Consider the following 27510-nt stretch of genomic DNA (forward strand, 5'->3'; position numbering starts at 1 on the left):
TAAATAGAGAGATTATCTCATTGAGTTTCCCCTGTATGAATAAATGATAATAATAATGTCAGGCAAAGCAACAACACGAGAAGCTGCAAAGTGAACCGTTAAAGTAAAAAATAGACATACTTCGAACACAATACCTACAAGACTAAATGTAGAGGTTTACTATTGCAACGAGAGTTTAAAGTGGCATCAGTCCTGAGTGTTAGCGTAGCTCCAAAAGCTGGCTGACCTGAGTTAATACCATGACATTTCCGTTTCCCGCTCTAATCAGTTTACCCCCTTTTTCTCTTTCCTTTATTACTTGTCTCACAACTCATTCAACAGCACGCTATAAACACAATCACTTTTACAGCCTGAACCAAATAATAAATGTTTTAGTGCTTCTGGGAAATCAATTTAATTTAAATTGTAGTGTTGTGGGCAGCTGTGCATATCCTGCCTTTTATATTTTTGGGTGCAATTTGAATGGAGTGATCTAAGTGCCAAACCTCATTTGACAATCACTTAATCAGGCCATTGAGTCATGTTTTGTCCAAGTTTGTTCATACAACATGTTCTAGTTTATTGAGCAACAGGTATAACCACATGTTTCAAGTAGGGAAAAAATAGACGGAAGTGTCCTCTTTCACTGTTCAGACTTGATGCTATCAGGTGTACTTTGAACGGGCTTGTGTTTGGCCAAAACTGAGCTGAATGGGTGGGGTAATGATCAGCGTGTGTGTGAATAGACAAGGTGAATTCTCCTGTCCCGATTCAAGCTCAGGCATGACGTGGACTCACATGAAATCTCTATAGTTTCCCTCTACAGTGAGAAAGCGTGTACAGTTATTTTCTTATTATTATTATATTGTCTCTGTGACCTTGTTTTTTTTGTTACAATGGAGACGCCGAGTGCTCCTTCAAAGATCCTGGAACGTGGTCCGGATTATCTTCGCAGGCAAATGGAGCTAGAGAGTGAGACAAAAGTTGGGATGAGCGCGGTGGAGAGGCTCGCTATGAGTAAAGCAAAGTACGTCAAAAGCCAGCAAGTCATCAGCTCTACCCAGGAACCAGTGATCTCCATCGGGTCAGCGTCTGTTAGCAGTCATGGGTCATCCGGCTGGAATTCAAAGGGAAAGCTCGTGAGTAACCTGCCATTGACTTTAAGTAGTGGTCCTTTGCAAAGTGTGTCACCGGGACAGGTACGAAGATCCAGCTCGAAGAAGCGTCCCGATTCTATCCTCCTGTACAGACAGAAATGTGATTTACTAAAAGCTTCAACCAGTGACCGAAAGCGCCACATTTTGAGGAAGTTAAAAAGCAAAACTGTGCAAGAGTCGGAACAGGAGCAAATTCCCACACCCGAGGGCCTAACGCAGGAATGCACGGTGAATGTAGTAGCGCCACAAGATGAACAGAACGGCGCGGCGACAAAAATAAATAAAGAAAATACACATTTACTCACTGTTCCTAATGCTGCAGAGGGATTCAGAAGATCCGGCAAAGGGGTCAGTCGCTCTCATTCCGACATCAGCTCAAGATACTCGAAAAACTTTGCGGACTTCGACGCCTTTTTCAAATATTGCGGGCTGGACGGGGATGTTATCGAGACGGTAGGGAAAGAGAATTTCTCAGTGCACTCAGAAGAGCTGGAGCAGCGCGTGAGAAGTGTCAGCCTCTCAAACTCGGACGACGGTTTCTCCAGGAGCAGCGGGAACAGCGACGGTCTGCAGGAGGACGAGGTGCTCGAGAAGATTCGGCAGGGGACGTCTGTCATTGAGAGAAATGCAAGGATAATTAAATGGCTGTATAGCTGCAGGAACGCAACAGAGACTGGAAAGAAGCTTCGAGACCTTGAATGACGTTTAAAAGAAATACACTTCACAAGACTTTATTACAATTTACAATTTGGCTTTTAAGCTGTTGAAATATAACTTATGAATTACAGGTTTTCGTTGGGGCTTCCAAGATAATGTCAACTGATGGTAAACGGTTATTCTGCTAATTTATTTGACAGTAGATTCTTAGTCATAGTCATTGTGCAATTTGTTTCCCACCGCCCACTTTTGGGGGGGAAAAGGTGAAGAAATACAATGACAAACAATAGCTTACACTTGAGCGATGTGAAAATTATACCTCAAGAAAGTTCTTAGTCAAGTAATGGTTTAACAATGTGTCACCTGACCAAAACTACATTTTCACGTATTCTTTCTTTGTTGTCTACTTCCACACTGGCTTTGTGTTCTGTTTGCTTGAACTAGACGTTTAATCAAAGCTCAATCATTGAAATCTGAGCCTAAGAAGAACAAGGAACAGTATTGTTGAATGTTACAGACTCACACCCAGTGTTGTTTCCACAATAATAGAAATAATAATGTATTGAAACCTATTTTGTGCTTTTATAAACGTGGTACAAAAGGCACTCCTTTAAGTTGCACTTATAGTACAAACAAGTCCAGGCACGCACTTAATTCTTCTGAAAAATCCAACAAGAGAACACCTACGATTAGCCCCTTTTAACCCCCTGAAGTGTTATTTTGAGTTTATGACTGAATTGTGTCTTGAGAACGTTCTAAGACCTGTTCCAGCAACTACATTTGCACAGCAGTAATAAAAGAATGAAGACACTTTTGGAGAGATTACTCTATGGAAAGTACACCAGTTATAGAATCTCTATTTTACTGTTTTTTTACTGTTTACTATACTGTTCTTTTTTAAAAGTATATTTGTTTCTACGAACCCAATATTTATGTTACTTCATCCGTGTTTTATACTTAAGACAATAATGTTACAAATACTTTGAATGAATTGAATTTGTGTTACATGTTAAACAAAGATATCTAAGAAAATCCACATGATTCTACTGATCTGTTTGGCACCTCTTTCATATATGCAGTATCTACTGTTCACCAGGAGGGGGCTCTTGTGTCAAGGCAGTATCAGGAGCCACTGAGAAAGTTCTGTGGGGTCAACCTGTAACAGCAGTTTGTTTAAAGGAATAGACACTAAAGTTCTGATATATTCTTGTTGTCCGTCTGTCCATTGAGAAAATTAAGAAGAATTAACAACAAAAGCCTTGTTAACTTTCATCCACCATGACAAGAGTTTCAGCTTATTGTTAAATGCAACATTTTGAAGACCTCTTTTCCCCCATTCAGAAGGCAGGGTATTTTGTATTAAACTGTTTACTGCAATGTCAACATTCTAATCTTTCATTATTCTGCATGGATAAGAAAAGACTAGTTCCATTGAGACTCCATGGGTTTCACTTTCATATGCAACATTTTGAGGACATTCCCCCCCTTTCAAACTATGTAATATTTTATTTTAAATTGATACTCACTATGGCAACGGTCCTAATTCTTCATCATTCTGAAAACTATAAATAGGCTACGCAATTTTAGTGCGACTAAACATCTATAATTAATGCATAGAGTATCATCTGAGGCTACTGTAACACTGACCTAGACAAAAGGCTTGATAAAATATACATGGTCCAGTAGTTCTGTATTGAACTGAAAGTGCACTCATCAGATCATCTGCACCAGGCACTTTTCCCCATCCCCCATTTCAAAATCAAAACATAACGTTAAAGTGCATGTGCGCAGTCTCTCGTCACGTGTACTCGAAAGCCCCCAGAAGAAAAACAAACGCGATTCTGCTGAGAAAGTGATTGACAGCGCGCTGGTCCAATGAGCGTCGCCGTGTCGGGTAGCAACAACATAAATGCGAAATTTCTAACCAATCAGAGCGTAGAGGGGGCGTGTCACTCAGCACCGTGTTTACTTCCGTCAATATTTCCAGCGCAGCAGTAGAAGGACGGACACAGGGTACGACAGCGGAGACGACTGAAGGTTAGTTTAACAGGCTTTTGCAGAGATTCACGGCTCATTTTGATACAAGGTCGATCGCACAGTACAGTTTTGTTTGTAGCTGTTCAGCCTGTGCGTGTTGACTCGACTGTCACTCGCTGTAATCCCCAATTTAATAACAACTTGCACTGATCAACGGGCTTTTTGCAGTATTAATTATGCCTTCTAATTCTTTTACGTGCAAACCGAGACAGTGCATTAACAAAAAAATAAAAAGATAATTGGAAAAAAATGAAAATATTAGTGATAATAATAATAATAATGATTAAAATAAATTAATAAATAATGATAATAATGGTAAGTGTTTGTTATTTGGCATTTATTTGAAATGTCCGCACATTTTCACGCTAACCTCCACCTCTTTTGCACAGAAACTAGTCTGGGTTAAAATGCCTTTCTTGGGCAAGGACTGGAGGTCTCCTGGATGGTGTTGGGAGAAGACAGACAATGGTTGGAAGAGGATCATCTTGTATGGGCAGGAAAATAACAACTTGGACTTTACTGAGTAAGATCATTCATCATTTCTTTGTTTATGTGACCTAATGTTACTTTTTTTTTACCTGCCTTGCTAGATTGAAGAAGGTGTGTTTTAAGTAACTAATAATGACCAATTCACAAGCATAGAATAAGACATCACAACATGCAATGAAGGGTTAACTTTGCCCCCTACCAGTGTGTAATCAGCACCAATCATCCATCCGACTCTACGAGACACATATGACATCAATAAAATATTTAAGACCTAACATTATGATTGTGTCATTGACATAAATATATAAATCTGGATGCTTTTATGAGGCTGCAACATTTTTGAAAAATATCTAATTGCAATTTTTGATGTTTGATAGAAGGATTTTCTCAGAGTGATTTTTTTTTTTTTAAGACAGAAGCATTACAATTTAACAAAGTAAGAAATATTAAATGCAAAACTAATATTAGATTAACATGCTTCTCATTACATGTTTGTAATGGTACAACTTTCATACAGGCTTTTTAGTTGTTTGCAGATCAAAATTAAATAAGTTTAGTTACATTATTATAGTTTTTTATAGATTTACAAGTTGCCATCATTCAAACTGCAATTTTGATTTGATCGTTTTTAAACATGGTCTACTCTTTGAGTGTGACCTATTTGAATAAACTTTATCCTGGTCATTTGATACAAAGAGAAGGAGGTGCAGTGTGTCCCATTTCCTGGTCATTTGATACAAGGAGAAGGAGGTGCAGTGTGTCCCATTTCCTGGTCATTTGATACAAGGAGAAGGAGGTGCAGTGTGTCCCATTAAAAAAGCTGCTGCTGTTGCCAATGAGACTCCATGGAAACAGGCCTCAGGTTTAAAATCAAAAGTGCAAATTTACATGACAGACTCATTCAGACAAATTATTATCATGCTATAAATATGTCTTAGATAGTTTGGCTTGTGTGATCAAATACTCAGCACATAATGTGAGCAAATATATGTATTTATTTATTTTGCTACTACACTGAGACATCCATATCCTTATTTAGGTGTCGTTACATTTGCCATTGTGTGAGATATGTTTACCCAACACATTAGTTTAATCCTTGAATGCCATAGAGTGACCGTGCTTTATGAATTGATTGATCAACTTTCTTGCATCACTTTATTCCATTGAGTTGTTGCCCTGACCCTAAAAATGATTAGCTTTTTAAAATTCAAAAACCTTTGGTCCTTACGTGTTCAAACTGAATTCAAGTACAATAAGAGCAAACTTGAAATACAGGATCCATACCAAAAATAATTTCAAACTCTATTTTAAGTACAAAGGAAAAGGCTTGATACTCAAACCATAGAGTCAAATGTCCAACACAAATCAATAGTAGGTTCTCTACTGTTACTATGTGGTCATATACAGGTCCTGATATAGATCAAGACCATCTAAAACTCACAGTGATTCATTAAAGACACCACACTATTCAGAAAATGTCCAACTTTGTCCAATTTATGTGACATGCATAAATGGACCTCTGATGTCACTTTCCCAAGCCCATGACATACTATGGCCGTACATTGGCTTGTTGTTGCATGAAAAGGCTCCATTATAGGACTTGGACTGGCACACAGTGTTACAGAATGGAACAACGGAACAGACCATCTCGTGCATTTAAACAAACATGTGGCATATTGTCTCGGTAGTTGTGCTGAAGTGTTAATGTATGTTTTGTTTTCTGTTCACAAATCAAGCATATATACGTACAAATCATCATAAAATGCATAGAAAAATCCCCCAAAATTTATATTTTCTTTCTTCGTTATAATAGTAAGTTTAAGATGTATTAGGGAAATCCATCATAAATGTGCTAAAATGTGAAGGTCTAAAGTATTACGGATGGATTTCATATAGCGCTGTTTTGGACTCTCACATAAGAGACACATAACATTGCATTATTCACGTTACACCTGGTGGTAGTAAGCTTCTACTGTGGCCACAGCTGCCCTGGGACGGATGAAAGTAAGGTTTCCAATCTGCACCATCGCCTCCTCCTGCAACCACCACCTAGCACTCACTCACTCACTCACGCTCTAATTTATATTCGCACATACCGGTAGTCAAAGGTGTTTTGCCAAAGGACATAACAAGATCAGATGAGATTGTGCTTTCCCCAGGTGCTGTGGCTGCATAAATAAATAAGAATGAGTGAAATGCCCCCTTACGTCTTTGTATACCGTACTCAATATTCAAATTTTGCATATGTCCAAAACAACAATTGTAGACAGGACTGCCTTAAATCCCGCAGAACGTTTTAGAGTTTTTGCAGATGGTCTTCAATGCAAAAGCCGGTCCACTCCTGATTCTTGTTTTGTTGACAAGGGATTACCGTTGATCTGAACAAACTGTGTGACCGGATGGTAAAAGTAGAATATCCTCCTAAATGCAATACTTTATTTTATGTTCATTGTGTTGGCAATGATGATTTATTTATAGAGTTATTTAAATGAGGAAATCAGTCAGTGCAGTGCTGATGCAAACTAAATTGTTGACCAAGTGCATTTGTCTTAGAATTCCAAGGACTTGCACATGCACGCTTGGACCATACCTTTGTTAAGACAAGCATCATGTGTTTGTGACGCAGAAAAACAAGTCAATCCAGTCTTTGTTTGTTTTAGTAAAATGGCAATTCTGTACATTCAGAATAAAAACAACATTTAACTTAATGCTTATTATGAAAATGTGGCCTGCAGTGAAAGTATTTTATTTTATTTAGTATTTGTCTTACTCTCTCTTACTCTATGACAATATCTGTACTATTGTATTTTATATGAACACAAAATAGTTATTTTTATTGTACTACACAAGGGCAAATGCCATAAACAAAAGAACCTGGATAAATACACTTATCAACATGCTTCCTCTTGATCGTTACTATTATTTCTACTGTTTGCTAACGCAAGCATCTGTTCTGTGTCCAGACTGTGCAGTGACGATAAAGACGGTGTGTTTGTGGCAGACGTTTGTGAACTGACCAGCGTCAAGCAGCAAAAGGACCTCCTTAACAACAGCACCAAGTCTCAGTGTGAGTTCTCCTTAATTACTGACACGCAGAGGCCATGGCTGCATTCCTCATGCTGGGGTCATAGAGGCAACAAAGACATTCTTACCTTTGAAACGTGCCAATGTCAAAATTATGAACTGATTTGTTTACTTGATTTATGTCTGTTTTGTCCCTCCAGTTGTAAAAGACAAGTGGATATATGTGCATAAAGTCAGCACAAAAGAAGTAAGTGAAGTTAAATCTTATACATTTCATAATTTCTTGAGATATGGATTGAGTGACTTTCCCTTCGTTTCACAGAGACAAGGATACAGCACACTCGGAGAAGCCCTCAACCAGCTGGACTTTTCCACTGCTGTTGAGGACTTGCGGAGATTTAACTATGTTGCTAAAGTAGGCCATCATCATAACCCAATACTTTAACATACTGTATGTTGTATTTTGGTTTCAGCTGGTGTCTTTCTTCTTATAGCTTTTTCAGTTGATAGCCAGGTACCAGCTTACATCTTTAAGTGGAGCTGCTCAAAAGAATTACTTCAATATACTTGAAAAGATTGTACAAAAAGGTGAGTGTTTTGAATTGAACTCTTGCTTTTCTTTGTCTCCAGGCCTTAGTTAACCAGACACCTTTAATTGTTAAACAGCAGCTTATGGCTCAGAGAACCAGTCAAGCGAGTGGCCCTCTGCAGTTTACTGTTTACAAGTGCTTTTTTTACCCAACCTTCCTCTCTGGGGATTATTGGTCAATTTTAGAGAAATAGAGAAACAACATTTTTTACTGTTTTAATTGATAGATGTCATTATCCATCTAATTTCTAACCAGTTTTCTGCCTATTGCACTGCATAGTTTAGCGATCACTCTGAATTTGACGTAGCCTTTTCTTCCTCTGTTCTAAAAGTGTTTTTGTGTGCTCTCTAGTGCTTGATGACTGCTATAACCCGCGCCTTGTCAAGGATCTGCTGCAGGACTTGGTCTCCACGTTGCACAGTCTGACCGTTCCTGTGGGGAGGGTTGTTCTTGTGGGGAATATTAACATCTGGATGTCCCGACTGGAGACTATCCTAAAGTGGCAGGAGCAGCTCAACAACCTGCAGATCCCAAAGGTGAGAGAGCACAAACACGTCCAAGTATGTTTTTAATGAACAATTTTAATGTCTCTTCTGTTTATTCTTGTCAGCATCTGTGCAATGGCATGTCCTTGAGTGACTTGCCCATTCACATGCACAACAAGATCCTGTGTAAGCTGTCTGACGCCTGTGACATCATTAATCTGGGTCAGGCCATGCCCACTCTGCGCTTCCTCAGTGAGGACAAGATACTGTGGAAAAAGCTCTGCTTCTTTCATTTCTCTGATAAAGAGGTGAGAAAGATTTGTTGATATTCACATTAGATATGTTTCGCTCCAAACAGCAGCAGTTTAAAAATCTAGTTGTTGTGGCGATTGAAAAGTGCTTCAAGCCTTTCACCACTAGAGGGCAGGATTGGAACATGTACCATTCTCTCTTCATACAGATCTCATGAGTATAAGATCCACAACTCATGGTTATTGTTGTTAAGATTGTGTTTGTTTCTATGTTTCCCAAATTCAGTATCATAAGAACTTAGTTATGACCAAGACTGACAACGTGGACTGGAAGCTGATGTACTTCACGTTAAAGAAACATTACCCCATGAGAGAGCAATATGGAGACACATTACACTACTGCAAACACTGTCACATCCTCTTCTGGCAGGTGAGATATCCCCTTTTTAGTCATGTAAACCAAACTAAAATCCACTGGCACTACACTTTGGATCCTGTTAACCCTCTCTCTGGTGTGGTTTCTTTTCCTCTTGCCTTCGTTCTGACTCTCTTTCTTTAGGATCTACACCTGGCATTAATATTCAAGGTACTTTGTCTCCTATTATACATTTCTGCTGCGGTTATAATGTATTTGTAGTGAAAATGTACTTATGTGAACACTCTTAGGATTGCACTTTGTTATTTGTTTTATAGCATCTCTTTCTGTTATCATCTATGCCAGTTGTGCATGCCATATCTGTCAACAAATGTCAGAAATATGACAAATCCCACATAGAGGCCTTTTATATTTTTAACTACCTTGCTGTACTATGAACGCAGCTTTGTATAAGTGCTTACAATGCTGTGAAGTAAAAAGCTTCACGATTAACAACCAAAAAAGACAGTGCTTTGTCATGACCAGTTATACGTTTGTCAACAGGAAATGCACGTGTGTAAATGTAAAAGCTTGTCCAGTTTCTCCTGTAATGAAAGCTTGTCGACTGTTGCAGGACTGGGGACATCCCTGCACAGCCCTTGACCCAGACAAGTGCCTCATGCCCATCTCCCCGCTGGACTTTATTGAACTCTTCCAGTATTAACCCCGAAACCAACCAAAAGCGTGCATGGGACTTTAACAATGTAGTCAAATTACAAAGGGCTTTGCGCAATGATCATGTTTTGTCCTTATTTAATCTATTCTTGTGCGAAAAGTACTGTTTTTCAATGTTACGAATGTCGAATGTCTAAAGTGTTGTTATGTTCCACACGCACATGGAGAGCGAAAATAACAATAATGTACACTCAGTATCGTTCTGTAAGAGGTCAAATGTAAAATAAGGATGCTGCGTGGTAAAAGTGTGACTGTTTACGTAAAGTGAACATAATGGCAGTAAACGTCTGACTCATAGTGTTTATCATTAATGAACACGACTTTGGGGTTTTATGAATGCATGTCTCTGTTAATAAATCTCCTGTATAGTTGGTCTTGTGAGGTCTGCTTTGTGAAGTTTTATTCGTCGTGTAACAGACAGGGAAATGTACAAACACTATTTATGAAAAGATGCACATTTTATACCCTTTTCTTAAACTTTTATAATTCTCCTCGATCACTCCAATGTGGGGGAAGCCAAGGTACTGTTGTGAGTATGTGAGTATGTGAGAGTAACAATAATAAAATCCTTTCTAAAACTGTCATGTTTTATTCTCTAATGTGTACCAGTTGTTAATAGGACTCATTTTTATATTTACATTTTTATAATTGTATTCTTGCTAATTAATGGCATAAAACTCTTCAATATTTCCAAAACCTTGAATATTTTCAGGTGAAACCACTTTTCTTTTTTTTTTTCCTTTTACAATAAATAACACACAAATGTTCTTTTAACAAATACATATGTACATATTTTTATTAATACAAGGCACTTCAAATATTGTGTACAGTACATTGAATTTGTCTTTAATTTTCACAAAAACATTTTCATAAATAGCATTCAACTCTTGACAAACAAAACAAAAATCACACCGTAGCAAAAATCATTCCCAAAATAATTTCTAGTAGTAAAATATTTCACAGGATTTAACAAAACTGCACAAGTAACTGCCTTTAGGTAAACTCACATTTCAGCAGCACCGGAGGCTGTAGATTTGCATATTCTCCACAGTACTTCTATTGCAAATGTGCTGTGCATTTAAGGCTTTCTCTTGTTTTGTTTTTTTATCCACCACAGAGGAACTAATTTTGTTTCTCTGCAGACACAAAACTAAACTGCTGATTGACCAAAGCCAGTTTTCATTGGCCTGTCAATCGAGACCTGCTAAAACTAACGAGAACTTGGGTAATTGAACAATGCCACCTTCAAAGTATCAGCTTCTAAGTGTGAGAAGAATGAGTTTCGATCCATGGGTTTCAGAATAATTAAAACGTAGGACTGTTCTCATAGCAAAATAGTTGAAAATAGTTATCTTTTCATACTCTGTTGCCTGGAATAGAAACCCATGAATAACCTGAGTAAAGGCCGGTTGGAAATATTATGTTTTTACAACTCATTCTGTCGTTTGTAACAGCCAGTTCTCAGTCTTGGTCACTTTGAGTCACAACTACTCTCTATTTGATCTATTTTGTCCACTGATTCCACACGTAAACTCATTCATTATATGTACTTATTTTTAAAGATTGTTCAAATGCATTTCTTCAGCCTCCTTAATAATGAAAATGTTGGTCTATTTCAGCCCCTCCCACATGTTTTCTGACACGATCCCCCGGCCCATCCTGCCGATGCCAGCTAGTTTGACCTTGGCGCGGTCCGTCCACCTCACCGCGCCCACTCGATCCTTGGAGTCGGACAGGTTGGCGTATCGCGAGTTGTCCTCTTGGCCTCTCCCCGCCCACGAGTCCAAATCTGGATCTACGGCCTCGAGACAAGGCATCACGCTGTCCCCCCTTTGCTGCTTATCGTCTGAGAGTTTGTCCGTTTCGCTCGAGTGCTCCGTTTGAGGCTGCTCCCATCCTTCAATCTTCTCCAGTTTTTTGGCCGGTGAGATTTGCCGCATAGTTGTAGTTACGCTTTCCCAAAAACATTGCCCCTTCTCTGGCTTCTTCTCCTTCTCTGGCTTCTTCTCCTTCTCCTTCTCCTCATTCTTGATCTTCTTGTGAGACCTTTGAAGAAGATTTGGGAGATATGGATAAACAAACCTTTTTCAATGTTATCTTTAAGCTATAAATAGTTCAGACATTTTTAACACCGGGGAGTGGAATGTTCCCCCATACGACTAACCATTATATACATAGGAATTCCTGTTGTTTGTGCGACGCAGTAAGTGATTCATTCAAGTTTTACCACACACTGCTACACTTCCTATATATCCGTTTTAATCTTAACTGGCTGCTAAATTCAAGGCCTGTCTCTTATAAATAAACAAGTGCAAATGTTATACGAGACATCATTATTCTTAATCAAGCTGAAATTGTGTTTACAGCAGCAGCGCACTTGACCATTAAAGTGCTCTTGTGGGACACACTTTAAGTTAATGTAAACCCAGTGTGACTTTTATAGCTGGGAAGCAGAGACGAGACGACACGGCCCTTCAGACTTTCACTTGCAAGAGAATATATTACCTCCACCAAAGATTTTTGTGTTCATAGCTGAATAATGATTTTGTGAGGAAGGATTTTTAATGTGGATCCAGATGTCCGTTTTCTTTAGTATAAAGTGTAACCCTATGAATTGGTGTTGTTTACCCTTTTCAGTATCAGAAGAGACATTTGAACACCCATAAGTAGTGCAGTAGGTCGTGAGCTGCAAGACAGTACTATCTAACACCACTAGAGGTCGGTAAATGAACGAATGATGGCGTTACAAACTGAAACTACAATTACATTTATGTTATAAAAGATTGTAACTGTAGCCTTACCCTCTGCGATCAGCCACATTCTCCCCCGTCAACAACAAGTGCTCGTCGTCTTTGGAGGAAAACATCTTCTTGTCCTTCCGCTCCTTTTTCGACGTGATCTTCTTCACTTTGGCCTCCTGACAAGATACAAGACACATCGTTTTATTTGCTTTATCCTGTGCATGTTAAACAGTTCTATTCTTTCTGATTTATTGAGGAATTTGTCTGTGTTGAAACATCTTTTTAAAGACCCCAATCTCACCGATCACGTCCAAGTTTGTTTATACCAGCTACATATTTGGCTCTCAAGTCACTTAAGGTTGAATTCCAGTGTTACTCCCTTGTCCCTGCCTCCTACATCCACATCTGCCTCATGGACGATTAAGGAACATTTTGGCTTGATTTCCCTGCCCGTCTGTGAAGTGAAAAGTCAAGGTCGATGCGTACGTTCGTGCCTGCTTGAGCCAACCGCTAATCAAAACATTCTCAGTATTCATAACACAATTTGATGGATGTATCTGACCTCCTGGGAAACCTCAGCTTTTTTTTTTTTACCTACAATGTGCAAAGTCTGCGAGATTTTATCTGCTAGTTTTGATGACAGAGATGCGAGAATGCAGCAGGAATAAGCAAGAAATGCAAGCGAACATCAGGAATGACAGTGCTTTGTTTCTATATGGATAAACTTAAGGAGGTATTCAGTATCAAAACTCACTTTGAAATATTATAAGTAGAGGTAAAGTACATCACTAACAATTATTTTTTGATTAGTCGACCAATTAAACAATTATTTCTAATGAAAATTGAGAATTTTTTGATACATTTTAAACCAAATAAAGTGTATTCTTATTTAAAATGTTGATTTAATAAAGGCCTCTGTCTTCATTATAATTATTTATTATATAATTATATATTATGGTGTTTTAGAGTTTGTATAGTCCAAATTACGATTACAATGATCAAAAATATGACTAAATTTATGTTTCATAGTCAATAAATCATTATTAGTTGATTAATCGTTGCAGGCATATTGAAAAGATTTCTTCTTCTGCCAAATCTACAGTGAAATGAAAGCATGTGTTCAAGAGTCAAATCTACACCACAGTAAATAAAGAAGGTACGTTTCATGAGAGATGAGATCACGTCCTCTCACACAGCCTGTGGGCCATGAGAGTAAAGTGTGGATCAGATTTTCTGCAGATACCAGAAGAGGAGCAGAAATACCAGCTCTGTATGTCCAAACAGAGGACTATCTATTTACCATTCTCCACAGCGAGAGCCTAAGGTCCAAAAAAACAGTGATGCAAGAAATGCAACACACTTTTCTCCTGAGAATGGCCTAGTTATGAAGTTAAACTCTTCACAACCACTTGTTTTATGTTTTACTGCCATGAATGAAATAGAGACAACACAGCCTTATAGTACTTCCTCTTTCTGCAAACAAATCCATTATTTTCTAAATAATCTATGTGTTTAAATTTGCTAAAGTCAGATAAACAGGATAAAAAGACATCTTGTAAGTAAAAACACTGACTACTATGTGGAGCCCAGGAAGAGTACCGGTAGTTATTGCCGCGGTAAAAACGGATGAGTAAAAATAAGTAAAATAAAACTTTATTGTTGTTATCTCTGGCAGCAATACAATTGTTTCAACAGGATCTCCTTGATGTAACATCCAAAAAACTGATGCCTAATTCACTTTTTGAAGAAATTAGTAGTTTGGATGTTTATTAAAGGTCACTTTTAAAAGATTCATTTCAAATAAAAGAACAAAAATAGTTCAGTTTCTTTAATGCTACATAAAGGTAGTTGTAGTAGTCAGGTCTCAAACAGCAGACATTGATGCAGTAACAGTAAACACACAGTGTGTTGCAGAATTCCCTTCAAGAAAACAAAGGATTGAGGATTTACTAAAGAGGTGTCAGCATTTGCAGTACTTTTACACCTTCTTACTTTGGTTGCACACTATTCATCCAAAACCACGTGTTTGAGAGCTTTAGTAGCGTTTCAACCTGCACTCCTCTCCATCCCTCAATCCTAATACGGACATAAAAGTGCATATCAGCTCAGGAGCCGGTGGAAAGTGTCAGAGAGGTCTATTTTCAGCTGCTTCAGGCTCACTAATTGTTCTGTCTGAAGTGTTCTGCTCCTAGAAAGAATGTGGAGTTTCCTTCCCGTCTGTGTCCGAGCGCCTTATCCTCGCAAACAGGACAGCAACAGAAAAATGTCATGTGAACTGCAGCACCTACCGAGCATCTATTTACAGAGGCCACACAATGCGCCAATGTGGGAAGGGCAAGGTTCACAGTGAGTACATGAACTGAGGTGCAAGGCGAACTCAAAACAAAGAATCAACGCGGAGATTTTATAATCCTGGCGTTCCACTGGCCAACACTTCGGATCAGACGCCGATGTTGATACTTTACCAGTGCAAAGAATGAAAATAACATCCTGCCCCGCTCTGTTTCTGGACCGTTTTCCCTCTATTTGTCTAATGTCTGTGTCGTCTGGCTTTTTCTGTTTGTGTTCTTGTTGTCCTCACTATTGTTACTGTTTTGTATTTGGAAAGAATTAAAGAAATAGATAAATAGATGGATGAATAAATACAAAAATAAATAAGCATTAATAAAAAAATTAAAAAAAGACAATAACATCCTGAAAACATGAGCAAAATATGACTGATCCAAATATTTTCTAAAACCTGTAAAAAAAATAAACTATAAAGATGTTAAACAGTGTTAATATTAATAATAAATAGTAATAATTTTGGCGGCTCAATATCTGTTGTGTGTACTTTTATTTGCACTAGAAGAGGTTCATTTATTGATTGATTTATTGCAGTTGTTCAGGTTTGAATACATTACTCCTATGGCTCATTATACACACTAGTGTTTCGTTCTGTTTGTTGGTATTTTGTACATTCATAAAAGGGTTTACTGGGATTGTCCTGCTTTACAGGATTATTTTCTGTTATTTTCTGTTGCAATATATCACACTTGTTATGGTGCCAGGCCTAATATAATCATAACACACACAAAAAAGAAATAAACCTGCCAGAAAAGTCTAATTACATCAGTTTAAAAAGCCGATATACTGGAACTGACACCCGATACAGCAAATGATGCTATAGGCCCACAAACAAATGTAGAATTCAAACATCCATGAACAAAATTGTGCCGATTTTACCCTAATACTCCTCACTGCTGTCAGCGAGACTTGCCAGTTACAAGAATTTAACATTAGTCATCCGAACTGCTTCGTTTTGTTGATCAGGATGACTGCAAAGGCATGTTTATAGGTACACAGTGCGGCCTCAGCAATAGTCTGCTTAACTTTAACCCGTATGTAATAACAAGAAATACAACTAGAAGTATCAGCAAGTGTGTGAATTTGGCCGCATAGGTCAGAAAGAGGAGATATAGACAGATACAGGAGACATAAGACAGAATTTGCACATTTTGAGCCGGCTTGAACACTCCGTGCCTGTTGTGACTAGAGTGAGATAAGACTTATCTCAGACCGTAACCGTGTAAAGTGTACACAAACAAAATGTTCATATGGGCGCGCTCGATATACGAAAAAAAACATCTGACGACCAAAAATAACACTAAGGCAAAGAGCAAATGGTATTTTTAGACAAGAACTAAACCAGGTTCTAGACTTTATTTGGTCCTGTTTTTAGTCCTGGTTGAGTCGAGTTTTAGTGCTAGTTCAGCCTCAATTCTGATGTTCTGTGGGCTCAATATGTATCGTGTGTACATTTTCTTTGCAATAGTGGGACTTTTTTTGGTTATTTCTATGTAGAACAAATAGAGACTAACTAATGACTTGAAGTGTTTTATCCCCTTTGTATTTGTGTATCATGTTTTTCAAAGATACTGTATTATTTGATAAAGGGTTTATGGGATTTTTCGGCTTTAGAGTTATTGTGTCAGTGGGATAAAGTAGATTCCATAATATCGTTTATCCTGATATTTTGCATTGTAGCCATGTGTTATTGTGACATACAAACCAAAAAGTAAACTAAGATAAGACTTGATTTGATCATTGTATCTTGTAAATGTTCAGATTCAGCCCAAAACTCAAAACAACAGAACATTTGCTTTGCGCCCTTAGCTACTCGTGTCTGTGCTTCTTGTCTGGTGTCGGTGTTTACCTTTGACACCACGGTAACGGCTTCCTCCTCCTCTTCCTCTCCTTCTATGTCTTTGTCCTGAAACGCACACAAGCACACAGTCAGTCCAAACACTACCCCCTTAGCGCACGGTACCACGAATACTTGAGGTGTTTACGGAGTGTGCAGTACTTCCTGGTGAAAAACGGGTTCCCCTTTAAAGAGGAGCCGTGTAAACAGCGTTAGAGGGGGAAAAGGAGGGAGAGAAACCTCAGATCCAAACAAAATATACAGAGCTAAGTCCTGGTTCATCGTCTTAACTATTCATGCAGATAAGAGTGCGGCTACTTTAGTCCCTTTGTGCTCTCTGCGCCAAAATACGCACATTTAATTGCTTTTTATGCGGTTATTGTCTAACGTGGACATAGGTCTCCCTTAATTTGTTCCTAGTGTGCACTTGCTGTTCAGTTATTCCAATAAAGCAACAGCATTATTTCACACACTGACCGTTGTATGTTTGGTAAGTTCATCCATGAGTCAAATGGTCGGGATATCAAATGTTAGTGGTGCGATCATTGTGAGAAGAAATATCACGACATAACAATTACCGATATGTAACAAAACTACAGAGAAATCCTTAGTTTTATTTCATTCTATAAAAAATACTGTTCCAATAGTATGTGACCAGCTTTAGTGTAGTAAATTGTGACATAAACAGACACATAAAAAGCACCATGTCGTACAGGTTGAACTGAAAGGACTTAATTTTGCTTCTAAAATGGTCACAATTATAATTCTTCTTATAATTCTTACGATTACATTGCGTCTTTAATTTCCCGATTAACCAAACATTCTTGACAAAAGCATGGCCAATATTTACCTCTCAAGATTATAGACTGATACATTTACAGGCCCTAAGGCAAAATACGATGACCGAAATTCAAGATAGTCACGACGAGATGAACAGTTAACGCCACCGAAGCACATAGTCGATTCAAAGAGCAGTTGCATAAGCTGCACCGTACGCATCTCTGCTTAGTCATATCGCCTTTTATGACCGTCTTAGGCCTGAGCTGTTGTCTTGACCACGATCCAGGAGTCTCGGGGAGCATTTAATCACGAGGAGAGGCCACTGTGAAAGCATGATGAGATTATTACTGACTCCCGGCCAGGATAAGGATTCCTGTAAAATGATCAAAGCTCTTAAGACTTCTATCATTGAACAACTTAAAATGGAGAGAGCGAGAGAGAAAGAGACGCTGGTCGGTCATGTCTGAGCAAAGGATTGTGGGTTTGTGCCACCTTCGCTGATCAAAGACTGATGAGGAGAGAGGAGAGGGAGGGGCCGGAGTAGGGTTACACAAAACAACGAGAGTGCTTTTGTAGCTCAGGGGGGCATTTCTTACTCTATCTGGCTGGGCCCAGAGTGTCCGCGCTACAGAAAAGACAATTCAGACTCGATTTGTTACTTACGAAAAGGCTCAACTCCCATTTCAATCCCACAAAGAAGTTAAGAGTGTAATTTCTCTTTCAAATGACTATGTTTCTATATATATGTGAAGTTCTGGGATATACAATAATGTGTTACATGTGAATATACAGCCATGTTTTTTAGCCCAATTACTTTTCTGTTTAAGTTTTGGCTCTTTAATCTGTTCAAAAAGACACATCTGACGCACTGAGGAGCAGCTTCGATCAAAATGTTGGTGCCAAATACTGTATTGGCAACATTTTCCCAATCGGACCGATACCGATATTTGAACAGATACATCGCCCGTGTCTCGTTTTCATACTAGTTTTAGTATTGAGCTTTTGACAATTCTACCACAGAAGCAGAATACAGAAACTAAATTATATATAGTACCGGTAAGTAATTGTTTTGTTTTTCATTTGATCCACACAGTTACTCATTAATATATTTAACCTGCAACGACTCAATTAAGCAGTCAGTGTTCGAGTTTTCAAAATGTATAAAATGTAGTCTCGAACTGCAACGACTCTACGGTCCACCCCAAATAGAAAGGCATTTGTACTTTGCGCTCAGGTTAAAGGAAATGTAGGGATGAGAACTGGGAAATGTCTGGTTTATCGCAATATACATGTTTTTGTGCACATTTTATCCACCTGATTCACGAGCCTAAGCCGGGCCCACCGAGAGTCCCGCGGTGTTGTTATTAGGTCTGTTTCAATAAGCCTCGGACACACGGACACAAGCAGAGGCGGGCTGTCAAACTTTAATAAAGAATGGAAAACAGGTCGCAGCACAGAGCCTTAAGGGCCCCAGGAGCACACGGTTATTGACTGCAGATCTGCCCTCAGCACTTTTACCCCACTTAGCTTCTTAACTGCCTTTGCCCGGGCCTGGAAAGTTACTCCAATCCAACCGAAACGACATTCTGAGGGAAAATGTGTGATGTATTAAGAAACAGGCACGGTTTTATCAGTTTTCGTAACATCTTTTTAAATCAAACATGTGGTTTTTCTCTTTTACATTCCTCGAAACAGAAGTTGTAGCAGTTGTTGAAATACTAGTATCTGGTTTATGTTAGTTATAGTAGAATGATACTTGCAGATTTTGTGGTGGATGAAGTACCCAATTTTGTTCAGTAAAAGTATCACCAAAAATAATCTACCCAAGTAAAAGTGTTGACGTACCTGTTTGAAAATATATTGAATATTTCTGGTCATTTCTTATTTGTATATTTGAGTGGAGTAGGAAGTACAGACACCTGCTCTCAAATGTAGTGAAGTTAAAGTTAGAATTATCCAGTGCAAAATGTACTTAAGCAAAGTGTAGATACCTAAAGAATTGACATCAGTACACCGTTTTTACTTTGTTGGTTGTGCAGTAAAAGTATACCGGCAACAAAGTTTCACAGTACTTATTGTCATTGGATCTACTACTTAAATATCTGAACATGTTGGTCAGGTTGTTATCTCGCGTTGTACTTTTCCAGTCAGGTCAAAAACAAACACAGGGGAAAAAAGAAAAAAAAAAACGCAAAGAAAGAAAACCACAATCAAAGAAAGAAAACCACAATCTAAACTCAGATTTTTCAATCGAAATAGCTGCATGCCATATCTTTAAGCCTCGCTCAGTCTTGCATCATTTTATCTCGACTTTCACGTAGCATTATTGACCCTAACGTTGACCCTTAGTTCGCATGCACGTCATCGCCACCAACGGTTTACCCAGGGAAGACTAAACAGCTTACTTTCCCAGGGTTTTCATACTAAGTTGTGCTGTAATCTCGTGCGGACGCCCACTGTTAAGGCATCCAAAAAACAGCTCAGAGCGACTCATTGGCAGCGAATCGCATCAGTGTTACAAACAAACAAGTAAATAAATGTGAGGGGACGTAGGAGTGGAGAATTTAGTTTCATCTCTAATCAGAATTCCACATGTTTGAGCAAGATGTGCTGTAATGTAATGATATATTTAAGACAGTGATTGCAAAATACATGAAACTTGAGACCATAAATATTCTCGATTATGATTGTATAATTATAATCGAAATATTATTGGGATTGGGTCATTTGTAATTGTCAGTGATACGCTTACCTGGGTCGTTTTAATCCAGAAATCTAAAGTCACTCCTCTTGTCAATAAAAGCATGTGGTAATGACGTAATTTGACTTTTTTTGTGTGTTGACTGTCAATTATTAAGTGGATCTTTAGTAATAATGACCATTCAACACAATCAAATGTCAAATTTCTTCCTCAAAAGTCTGAACTCTGCTCCAAACTAACACCGCGATTAAACTGACCCAATTAAACTGCACATTGAGGATTAGAAAGGACAACATCCAGATTAAAAATGGCACAGTATCTCATTTTTTCAGCATATGCATGGGCTCATGTTCAGGACATTAACATTGAACAAACATGTGATTTGTTTTTAATGAGACAAAATAAAATCCAAATGAAAATCGACGAGAGAAAGAGAGAAAAAGTTTCATGTTTTTATCACATCACTAGCCCAAGACAAATATTTGACAGGATTATATTGCAATAACTGTCCGACAATGACACTGACAATGCCAGACTGCATGAAATCAAACTTTGACACATCATTGCAATAACTGGTGTAACTTAGAGGTCTGGACAGGACTTCATGACTCATATTGTTATCAAATACACATTATCTGTCACTGGCTTTTACTTTTTCCACTTTTAACTCAATTCTTCCCTATGGAGTTTTACAGAACGACTAAATGTAAACACTTGGCACCCTGAGAGGACACAGCTGCTTGTAAAGGGAGACCCCCCATGGACCAAGTTGAGACTTTGATGAGGAAGTTATTGGAAACTATCAAAGACAAGGAAGGCAAAAAATAAAAATAAGTGATGTATTGACCAATTCTCACATTTGTAATGCCTTTATCTGATCCGTTACTCACTACTCTACTACTCTACTTTGTAATCAAATTATAGCCTAAATGGTGCTTTTCTAGAGGCTCTCTACAACTCCATTTCTCTCTCCCCATATCAGCTGACTTCATATCTCAGTTGCTCTCTTCCCTCCCCCAACACCAAGAAACGTTCACAAAAGCTTCACATTATGACACTTAAAACTCTTTGAAGTCACAGTTAAGTAAAGCCTCTTGTTATCTCACAATGGGAAAAGAAGGAACCATTAAAAAAATGAGAACAACAGAGAGGACATTTACATCAGTTTACAACATTTGGATAGGGGGAACTGACATTTAAGCGGAATAGTGTCCTTTAGACACAGTTACATCGTTAGTCCAAGTGTTATTTCCCTTTGATCGCATCTTTTACCTTGTAGGAGTGATGATAGTGCCAGGACATGTCGTCTTCCTCCGAGGCATAATCCACCAGCACTTTGCTCTTGTTCTTCTTGAACATTATTCCTTCAGTGACTTTTATTCTTCGCGCAAATCGAGTCCCGACGCGCGCCCAGTGTTGCTCAAAGGAAGACCGCGACGTGAGAGGGAGAGAGAAGGAGCGTTTTCATTCACACGCGCCGCCGCAGCCGCTCTTTGGTCTCATGGTGTTTGTGCGTGTGCGTTTGGAGAGGCGTGCGCAAGAAGAAGCCAGACCACCTAACCCACAGGCCCGCCCCCAGCACCCCGCTGTGCCCCGCCCACTCCCCTCTGGGCCCTTTCATAGACTACCACTCAAATGATCATTATTCACAATTAAGATGTGTTTAGTTTTGGCTTGAAGGAGACTGATTGTTGTTGTTGTTGATGTTTTTTATCAATGATTTTTGTTTAAGTACTGAACTATGACATGAGTAGAAATGAATCATATTGCATTTTGTTCATTGTAAACAGCACCATTATTGATGTAAAACAGCTTCATAATAGGAACAGGCCCGTTCAAAAAGGCAGAACTCACTTCATTATGACATTACACCAAAACAAGTGGCAGATTGTCATTTATGTGTTTTTTTTTATTTTTGAAATGTGGCTGCGTGACATTTTAAAACCTGTAAACATGAAAACAGGACTTTTTGGAGTACTAAGCCCTAGGTTGCGGAACAATACAGGATTAACTCAAACATGCAGGATTCAATCTAAATGATACTTTGAGTAAACTAATGATGAGGAAACACCATTGGGTTAAAAGCCCATTAAAGTGGATTTTGCATTACACGGTCCCTTTTAATCTCATTGAGTGTATACATCATGGACAATCGATCGTCACGCCGCCACATTCTCTGGATTGGCATTAATCTGAGAGGGGAAGAAAGGAAACATCTTCGAAAAAATATTTAACAAGTCAGCCTTATTGATTTAAAACAAATATATATGGTAAAAAACAAACAAATAGAACATACCATAAACCAACACAAACTGTGGCGTGTACATTGACAGAATTAACATAAAACACATACACATTTTGACACTGACATTTGCAGACAAACAAACCACTGTCCCACTGCAGTCACTTCTCCATCGCTCTCATTCACACTTCCCTACATTATTTCACATGCCATAGACTTTTAAAATAATAAAATGTTACTTTGCACAAACAATCAGGCAATTAGCTTATGATTTATAGGAACAACTCTTGACTCTTTCTTTTACGTGAGGCCAATGGGAAACAAGTGGCACATTATTTTGCCGGCCGACCTGAAAGAGGCACAATTGAGCCCCGATTATAAGCGCTCACCTGATGCAAAGAGCCTTTCATTCATGCCTCGCTCCAGAGGGACCAGTGTGATGCAACCGTGCCCTGATTCTGCATGTTACTGTAACCATAGCTCATTGAGTCCGTATTTTTTACATTGTCACTGGAATAATAAATACAAAATCTATGACATATTTGGATTGTGGTGTGCAGATTTGGTTTTAAAGGTGGAGGATCTGCTGGTCTCCATGTCTTTGATTGTTATGTCTGGAATGCTCCAAAGTTTGGCATTAAACTTAACTGTTACAATTATTAGAATTACCAGTGTTTTTATGGCTCAATAATACTGCTTTATACTGCTGTTGGATCATGATAAATTGGGCTGCTTTCATGCTGCAGGTGGCATCTGATTGGTTTTGCTTCTTTGTGACCTGGAGAAGTGCTGCTAAATTAGATTTGAATCTGAAGTTACTGCAGTCTGAACACGCCAAACCCATTTATCTGATTTCTACACAGTTGAAATGCTACATTTGCTACATTACTACACAACAATAAAACTCCCGCCAGAGAACAGTACTCTAGGAAGTGCAATTAAGTGCAAATAAAGTGAGGCTGTAACTAAGACAAAATATCAACTAAACATATCTAATATTTATATTAACAAATGGTGCAGCACGAAAATATTTGAATTAAGCATCAAGACTGTGAGTGAACACAGCCTTGACCTGGTGGTCTCCATAGAGTTCAATGTCATACTTTGGACATCTATAGGCAAAGCAATAACAGCTCCATGAAGACAAGCAGGTTACATAAAGTGGACCTTTAAGTAAAGAAATATCTCCTTTAATTCAGACTTTTTCAGTTTTTATAACAAATAGAATGAAAAAACACAAATAAATAAAATAAACATACACTTAAAAAGGAATCAAAACAAAATCAAGGCATATATTTGTCTAAGTAAATGTCACATTTAGCCCAAAGTCTTTCAAATTTGTCATGAATGGGAAAACCCTGATGGCCTTCTTCCAGACTGCCATGAGAATACTCCAAAGGTATCCATGTATTGGGTCCATGGCAGGGGTTCGGATGTCAATTAATTCTTCTGAATTCAAGGGGGATGGCAATGCTGAAAACAGTCTACAATGCTTTGTTAATCTCAGTCCAATATTTGAGGATAATAGAGAGATAGCACAGTCTCAAAACACATGGTGATAATGGTGGACCTGTTTCCCAACAAATTTCTTACCAAACATATGATTTTGTGGCGCTCTTTAGGAATGTACTGTACTGTTTGTATGTTCCCATTCTTCATCTGTCAAAACAAAGTTACCTTCTTTTTCCTACTTACTTTTAATGTATTTAGTAGAATGGCCATTCAGATTATTTGAAATGTATGCATTTAGTTTAGATATTAATCCCCTGAAAGTTCTCATTTATGCCTCTTCAAAAAGATTTCAATCAGAGGGTTAACATGTCGGTTGTGATAACAAGAGATCTCTACTTCCAGTCACTGTATTGACTATTGAGATTGTGGGTTTGTGGCTAGTGCATGTTTACTCTGACCTGGTCCACGTTAAGTAACACTAACTCACTGTAGGATGTTTATCACATCTGGTGTTGACCCTTGGCCTCTCGGGTCATCAGTCTGGGTCAACCGTCCAAATGTGGATACGCATTCTTGCACTATCTCCTAAGTAGTTATTTACGGTATGACTGCAGAAATTGATCAACTTTGCAACTCCAAGTTTTTTTTAAAATCTGTGTATTTAACAGTAACTTTTTGCAGAGTAATTTCAAAATTTAGGTCATTTGTTTGTGACCTCCATCACAACTTTACTTTTCTATTTGTGTCAATGACTTACTGAAAAAATTGTGCAGCTTGTAGAAAATAGAAATTACAGTGCTATTAATATTTGAAAAAGATTATTAGGTCAGGGTGACATATTAAACATTAGAATGTTTTCATAATTTCACAAATGTTGAAAAGTCGAGGTTGGATATCCTCTTTCTTGAACATTCAGGTTTTGTTTTTACTTGACTCAATATCAATGGAAGACACAATGTTTTTGGAGAACTGCTTCACACTTTTCAGTTTTGTGCTTTTCACTTGCTTTTCTCGCTGAGTTTGTGGACAGCTCCTGGACAGGGTCAAGCAGGCACTGAGGCCTGTCACCAAACTTATCCTGTTTCTGTCTCCGACATCTCGTTACAGGACGGACAACTTTTAATTTTTAATGCTTTTTAATGCTTTTTTTTGGACAATTTTGACACTTTGCTGTGTCATGTTAACTGAGCAGTGGGCGGAGCAAAGAGAGATTAACCATGACTCAAAATCTTTGTGAGGAGATTGGCAGGTCACTGAGTTCTTCTGACACGGGACCACATTAAACAACCTCAGCCAAGTACAGATCAAAGTTTTTAATTACTGCACTGTACATTCTACAGCCACAAGTTTAAGCCGTCCAAGACGTAATTAAATTAAATACATGAAAATCACATTCTTTCTTATTTTACCTTGATGCCATCATTCTGTCAGCGATACAAAATACTTATTGATAAATCCTTCAGCAGAACATCGGAAAGATAATTATAGATTTGGTTCAAACCTTTGCAAACTGCAGCTCTGCAATTTCATGCTATATTGAAAGCCTGCAGTGAACCACTAGTGATTACAGTAATTTCAATTTACCTGACATTCGACATTTAACTCTTTATTTCAGTTGAGGAAAGGAAAATACTGCATTTAGCTCCTTCTATTTTCCATTTTCCACACCATTAATATTGGTCATAAATATTTCACTTAAAAACAAAAAAACAAAAACGCAAGGTACTGGTATTGAGGAAATAAACTATACTGTTTTGACCTTTGCAGTTGAAGACAGTTTGATAAAAGTAGAGCATGATGGATTACATAGCAGCTTGAGTGTGAGGCAAAATGATAAGACAATTTACAAATCAATACATAAAACACACTTGCCAAATCAGGCACACAAAGTGATGAATCTGGCCCACAACTCATCTTCCAAAAATGAAAATAAATAAATCATATTTACTAGTTTAATTCTGGATTAGCACTAGTAAAGATCTAGTTTCTTGGTTTAGTTTTGATTTAGAGCTGTTTGGATTCTGGATTAGTTCAAACCTGGTTAGTACTACCGTAGTCTAGTCCTGGTTTAATTCTTGTTCAGTACTGGATGGGCAATTTTGCAAAGCAATGTTGGTAAAGTATTTTGTATTTGTTATTTATCACAAAAATCTATCATATTTATCAGCGGTTTTATTGAATCAACAACATTTAATTGAAACAGTGTTGTGGATATTTGGTGCGACCCAAAACTGCTTTACAGTAGTGGACTCTGGCCCTCGGGAAAATTAAGTTGAATAGCCCTGGTATAGTGCCTGCAATACAATTATTCCTCTTTGGGACACAATTAGCTCAACAGAAGAGTGCTGATCCCTGACAACACATTCACGCAGAAGGCCATAAAAAGCACTAATGATCTGTGGCCCTTAAGATGAGTTTTAATGAGCTGGGAACACCAGGATAAGCTCTTCCTTCGGTTAACAAGAGACACTTAAGAGCAGGAATATACCGTGACGAGGCATTTCTAAATACAGCTGCTGAACATAGAAGAGTGCTGCATCATTCTGCTTTAAGACTCCTAATTGACAACATGGCAAACTCAATCCTAGTCTAATATACAGTTAAAGGAGCACTTTTCTGATGCTCAATTGTACATTTTAATAACTTGACAAACATGTATTCTTACTGTGAGCTTATTAGCCTTTCTACAGATCTGACATGTTACTTGCCCCAGACGTCACCTGCTTTGCTCCATGAAGTTAGACAAGTTTAATGCCACTGCGGAATATATACTACTAAGCAGCTCCACAAAGACACTGGAAGTATAGCAGTTGAAATATCTTGCCCAAGGACACAACAACAAAACGCAAGGGACAAAGATAGAGTTAAAACAACCACTGTGATTATAGGCCAACACTTTACTGTAACTACAGGCCCTGTTTAAGTTGTGAATGAAATGTTGAATGGCTGCAATATGTAATATATTATCATGGGATTGTGGAGTTAATCACCCTTTTACAACCTGTTTGGTTCCTTTGCAAAGATTAAATGGCATTAGACTGCATCTCAGAAAATATCCTGAGGCAGTGGAGACATCCGATAATGTGATAACTTATGTGTAGTATGAATGTGAGAGGCAGGACAGACTCTGTGGATACGTCCTTCACTCCCTCTCATCCCTCTCTCCTCCAGCAAAAACATTAAGCTCTTTGTTGTGTGGCGAAACATAAGACTGCTGAGCTACAAGTCACTGAAACTGACACACAATGGCTGCCTGTGTGTGTGAATTTGGACCGGGTTAGAGAGTGCATAAAGCTGTGAACACATTTTTTTCTTTCTGTTACTGAGGCTGGAGCAGGTGAGACTTCAAGTTCCATTGGATATTTTCAAACGTTTTGTGGTCAGAATAAGGGCCTTTGTGTTGTGTTATAATGGTAACCTAGACTGGGAAGAGATTTGGACCTAAAGCTGCTTAAAGATCAGAACTGGGTCAGAACTTACAAACCTGCACAATCCATAGGTTTCCATGCAAACAAATGAGCATTTTTGTGGTGACAGTAATAAATCATTAACTATCAAAATAGTTAATATGATTAATATCATAAATACAATTACAAAAACAGAAACACTAAACAATTGTGTTCATTAAGAATGTCCTACATAGGGCATGTGA

At 38.3% G+C, this 27510-nt stretch overlaps 3 protein-coding genes across 5 annotated transcripts; 2 read left to right on the forward strand and 1 right to left on the reverse strand.

Moving 5' to 3' along the window:
* The first annotated feature begins 867 nt into the window (after positions 1-867).
* fam110c (family with sequence similarity 110 member C) lies at positions 868-2495 on the forward strand. Its single transcript, XM_072442646.1, has one exon. It carries the CDS (start codon positions 876-878, stop codon positions 1836-1838), a length of 963 nt encoding a protein of 320 aa, XP_072298747.1. The 5' UTR covers positions 868-875; the 3' UTR covers positions 1839-2495.
* Positions 2496-4189: 1694 nt separating this feature from the next.
* On the forward strand, positions 4190-10340 carry fbxo25 (F-box protein 25). Of its 3 annotated transcripts, XR_011926687.1 has the most exons (11): positions 4190-4353; positions 7283-7386; positions 7544-7590; positions 7666-7758; positions 7838-7931; positions 8285-8469; positions 8544-8726; positions 8956-9099; positions 9229-9255; positions 9659-9944; positions 9988-10340. XR_011926687.1 is itself a non-coding variant. In XM_072442660.1 (10 exons), the coding sequence occupies exons 1-10, from the start codon at positions 4238-4240 to the stop codon at positions 9746-9748; spliced, it is 1083 nt and encodes a 360-aa protein (XP_072298761.1). In that variant the 5' UTR covers positions 4190-4237; the 3' UTR covers positions 9749-10340. The 3 variants fall into 3 exon arrangements, 2 of the variants coding, with proteins under 2 accessions (XP_072298761.1, XP_072298773.1); XM_072442660.1 differs by having other exon boundaries at positions 9659-10340; XM_072442672.1 differs by lacking the exon at positions 9229-9255 and having other exon boundaries at positions 9659-10340.
* Positions 10341-10524: 184 nt separating this feature from the next.
* LOC140358037 (uncharacterized) lies at positions 10525-21588 on the reverse strand. The gene is made up of 4 exons (XM_072442685.1): positions 21437-21588; positions 16696-16752; positions 12561-12676; positions 10525-11805 (listed from the first exon to the last, which is right to left on the reverse strand). Exons 1-4 carry the CDS (start codon positions 21521-21523, stop codon positions 11370-11372), a joined length of 696 nt encoding a protein of 231 aa, XP_072298786.1. The 5' UTR covers positions 21524-21588; the 3' UTR covers positions 10525-11369.
* Positions 21589-27510: the final 5922 nt, after the last annotated feature.

The sequence above is a fragment of the Eucyclogobius newberryi genome, unplaced genomic scaffold, assembly GCF_026437365.1.
Source record: "Eucyclogobius newberryi isolate DKJ021-1_F unplaced genomic scaffold, fEucNew1.0.hap1 SCAF_1, whole genome shotgun sequence".
In the NCBI taxonomy this organism is placed as follows: Eukaryota; Metazoa; Chordata; class Actinopteri; order Gobiiformes; family Gobiidae; genus Eucyclogobius; species Eucyclogobius newberryi.

Bases quoted from the DNA above. Each gene is read 5' to 3' on its own strand.
- fam110c (XM_072442646.1), top strand. From the start codon at position 876: ATGGAGACGCCGAGTGCTCCTTCAAAGATCCTGGAACGTGGTCCGGAT.
- fbxo25 (XM_072442660.1), top strand. From the start codon at position 4,238: ATGCCTTTCTTGGGCAAGGACTGGAGGTCTCCTGGATGGTGTTGGGAG. The intron at 4,354-7,282 runs GTAAGATCATTC...TTCTGTGTCCAG, and splicing joins AACAACTTGGACTTTACTGA to ACTGTGCAGTGACGATAAAG. The intron at 7,591-7,665 runs GTAAGTGAAGTT...TTCGTTTCACAG, and splicing joins ATAAAGTCAGCACAAAAGAA to AGACAAGGATACAGCACACT.
- LOC140358037 (XM_072442685.1), bottom strand. From the start codon at position 21,523: ATGTTCAAGAAGAACAAGAGCAAAGTGCTGGTGGATTATGCCTCGGAG. The intron at 16,753-21,436 runs GTAAAAGATGCG...TGTGCGTTTCAG, and splicing joins ACTATCATCACTCCTACAAG to GACAAAGACATAGAAGGAGA. The intron at 11,806-12,560 runs GTAAGGCTACAG...TCTTCTTCAAAG, and splicing joins AATGTGGCTGATCGCAGAGG to GTCTCACAAGAAGATCAAGA.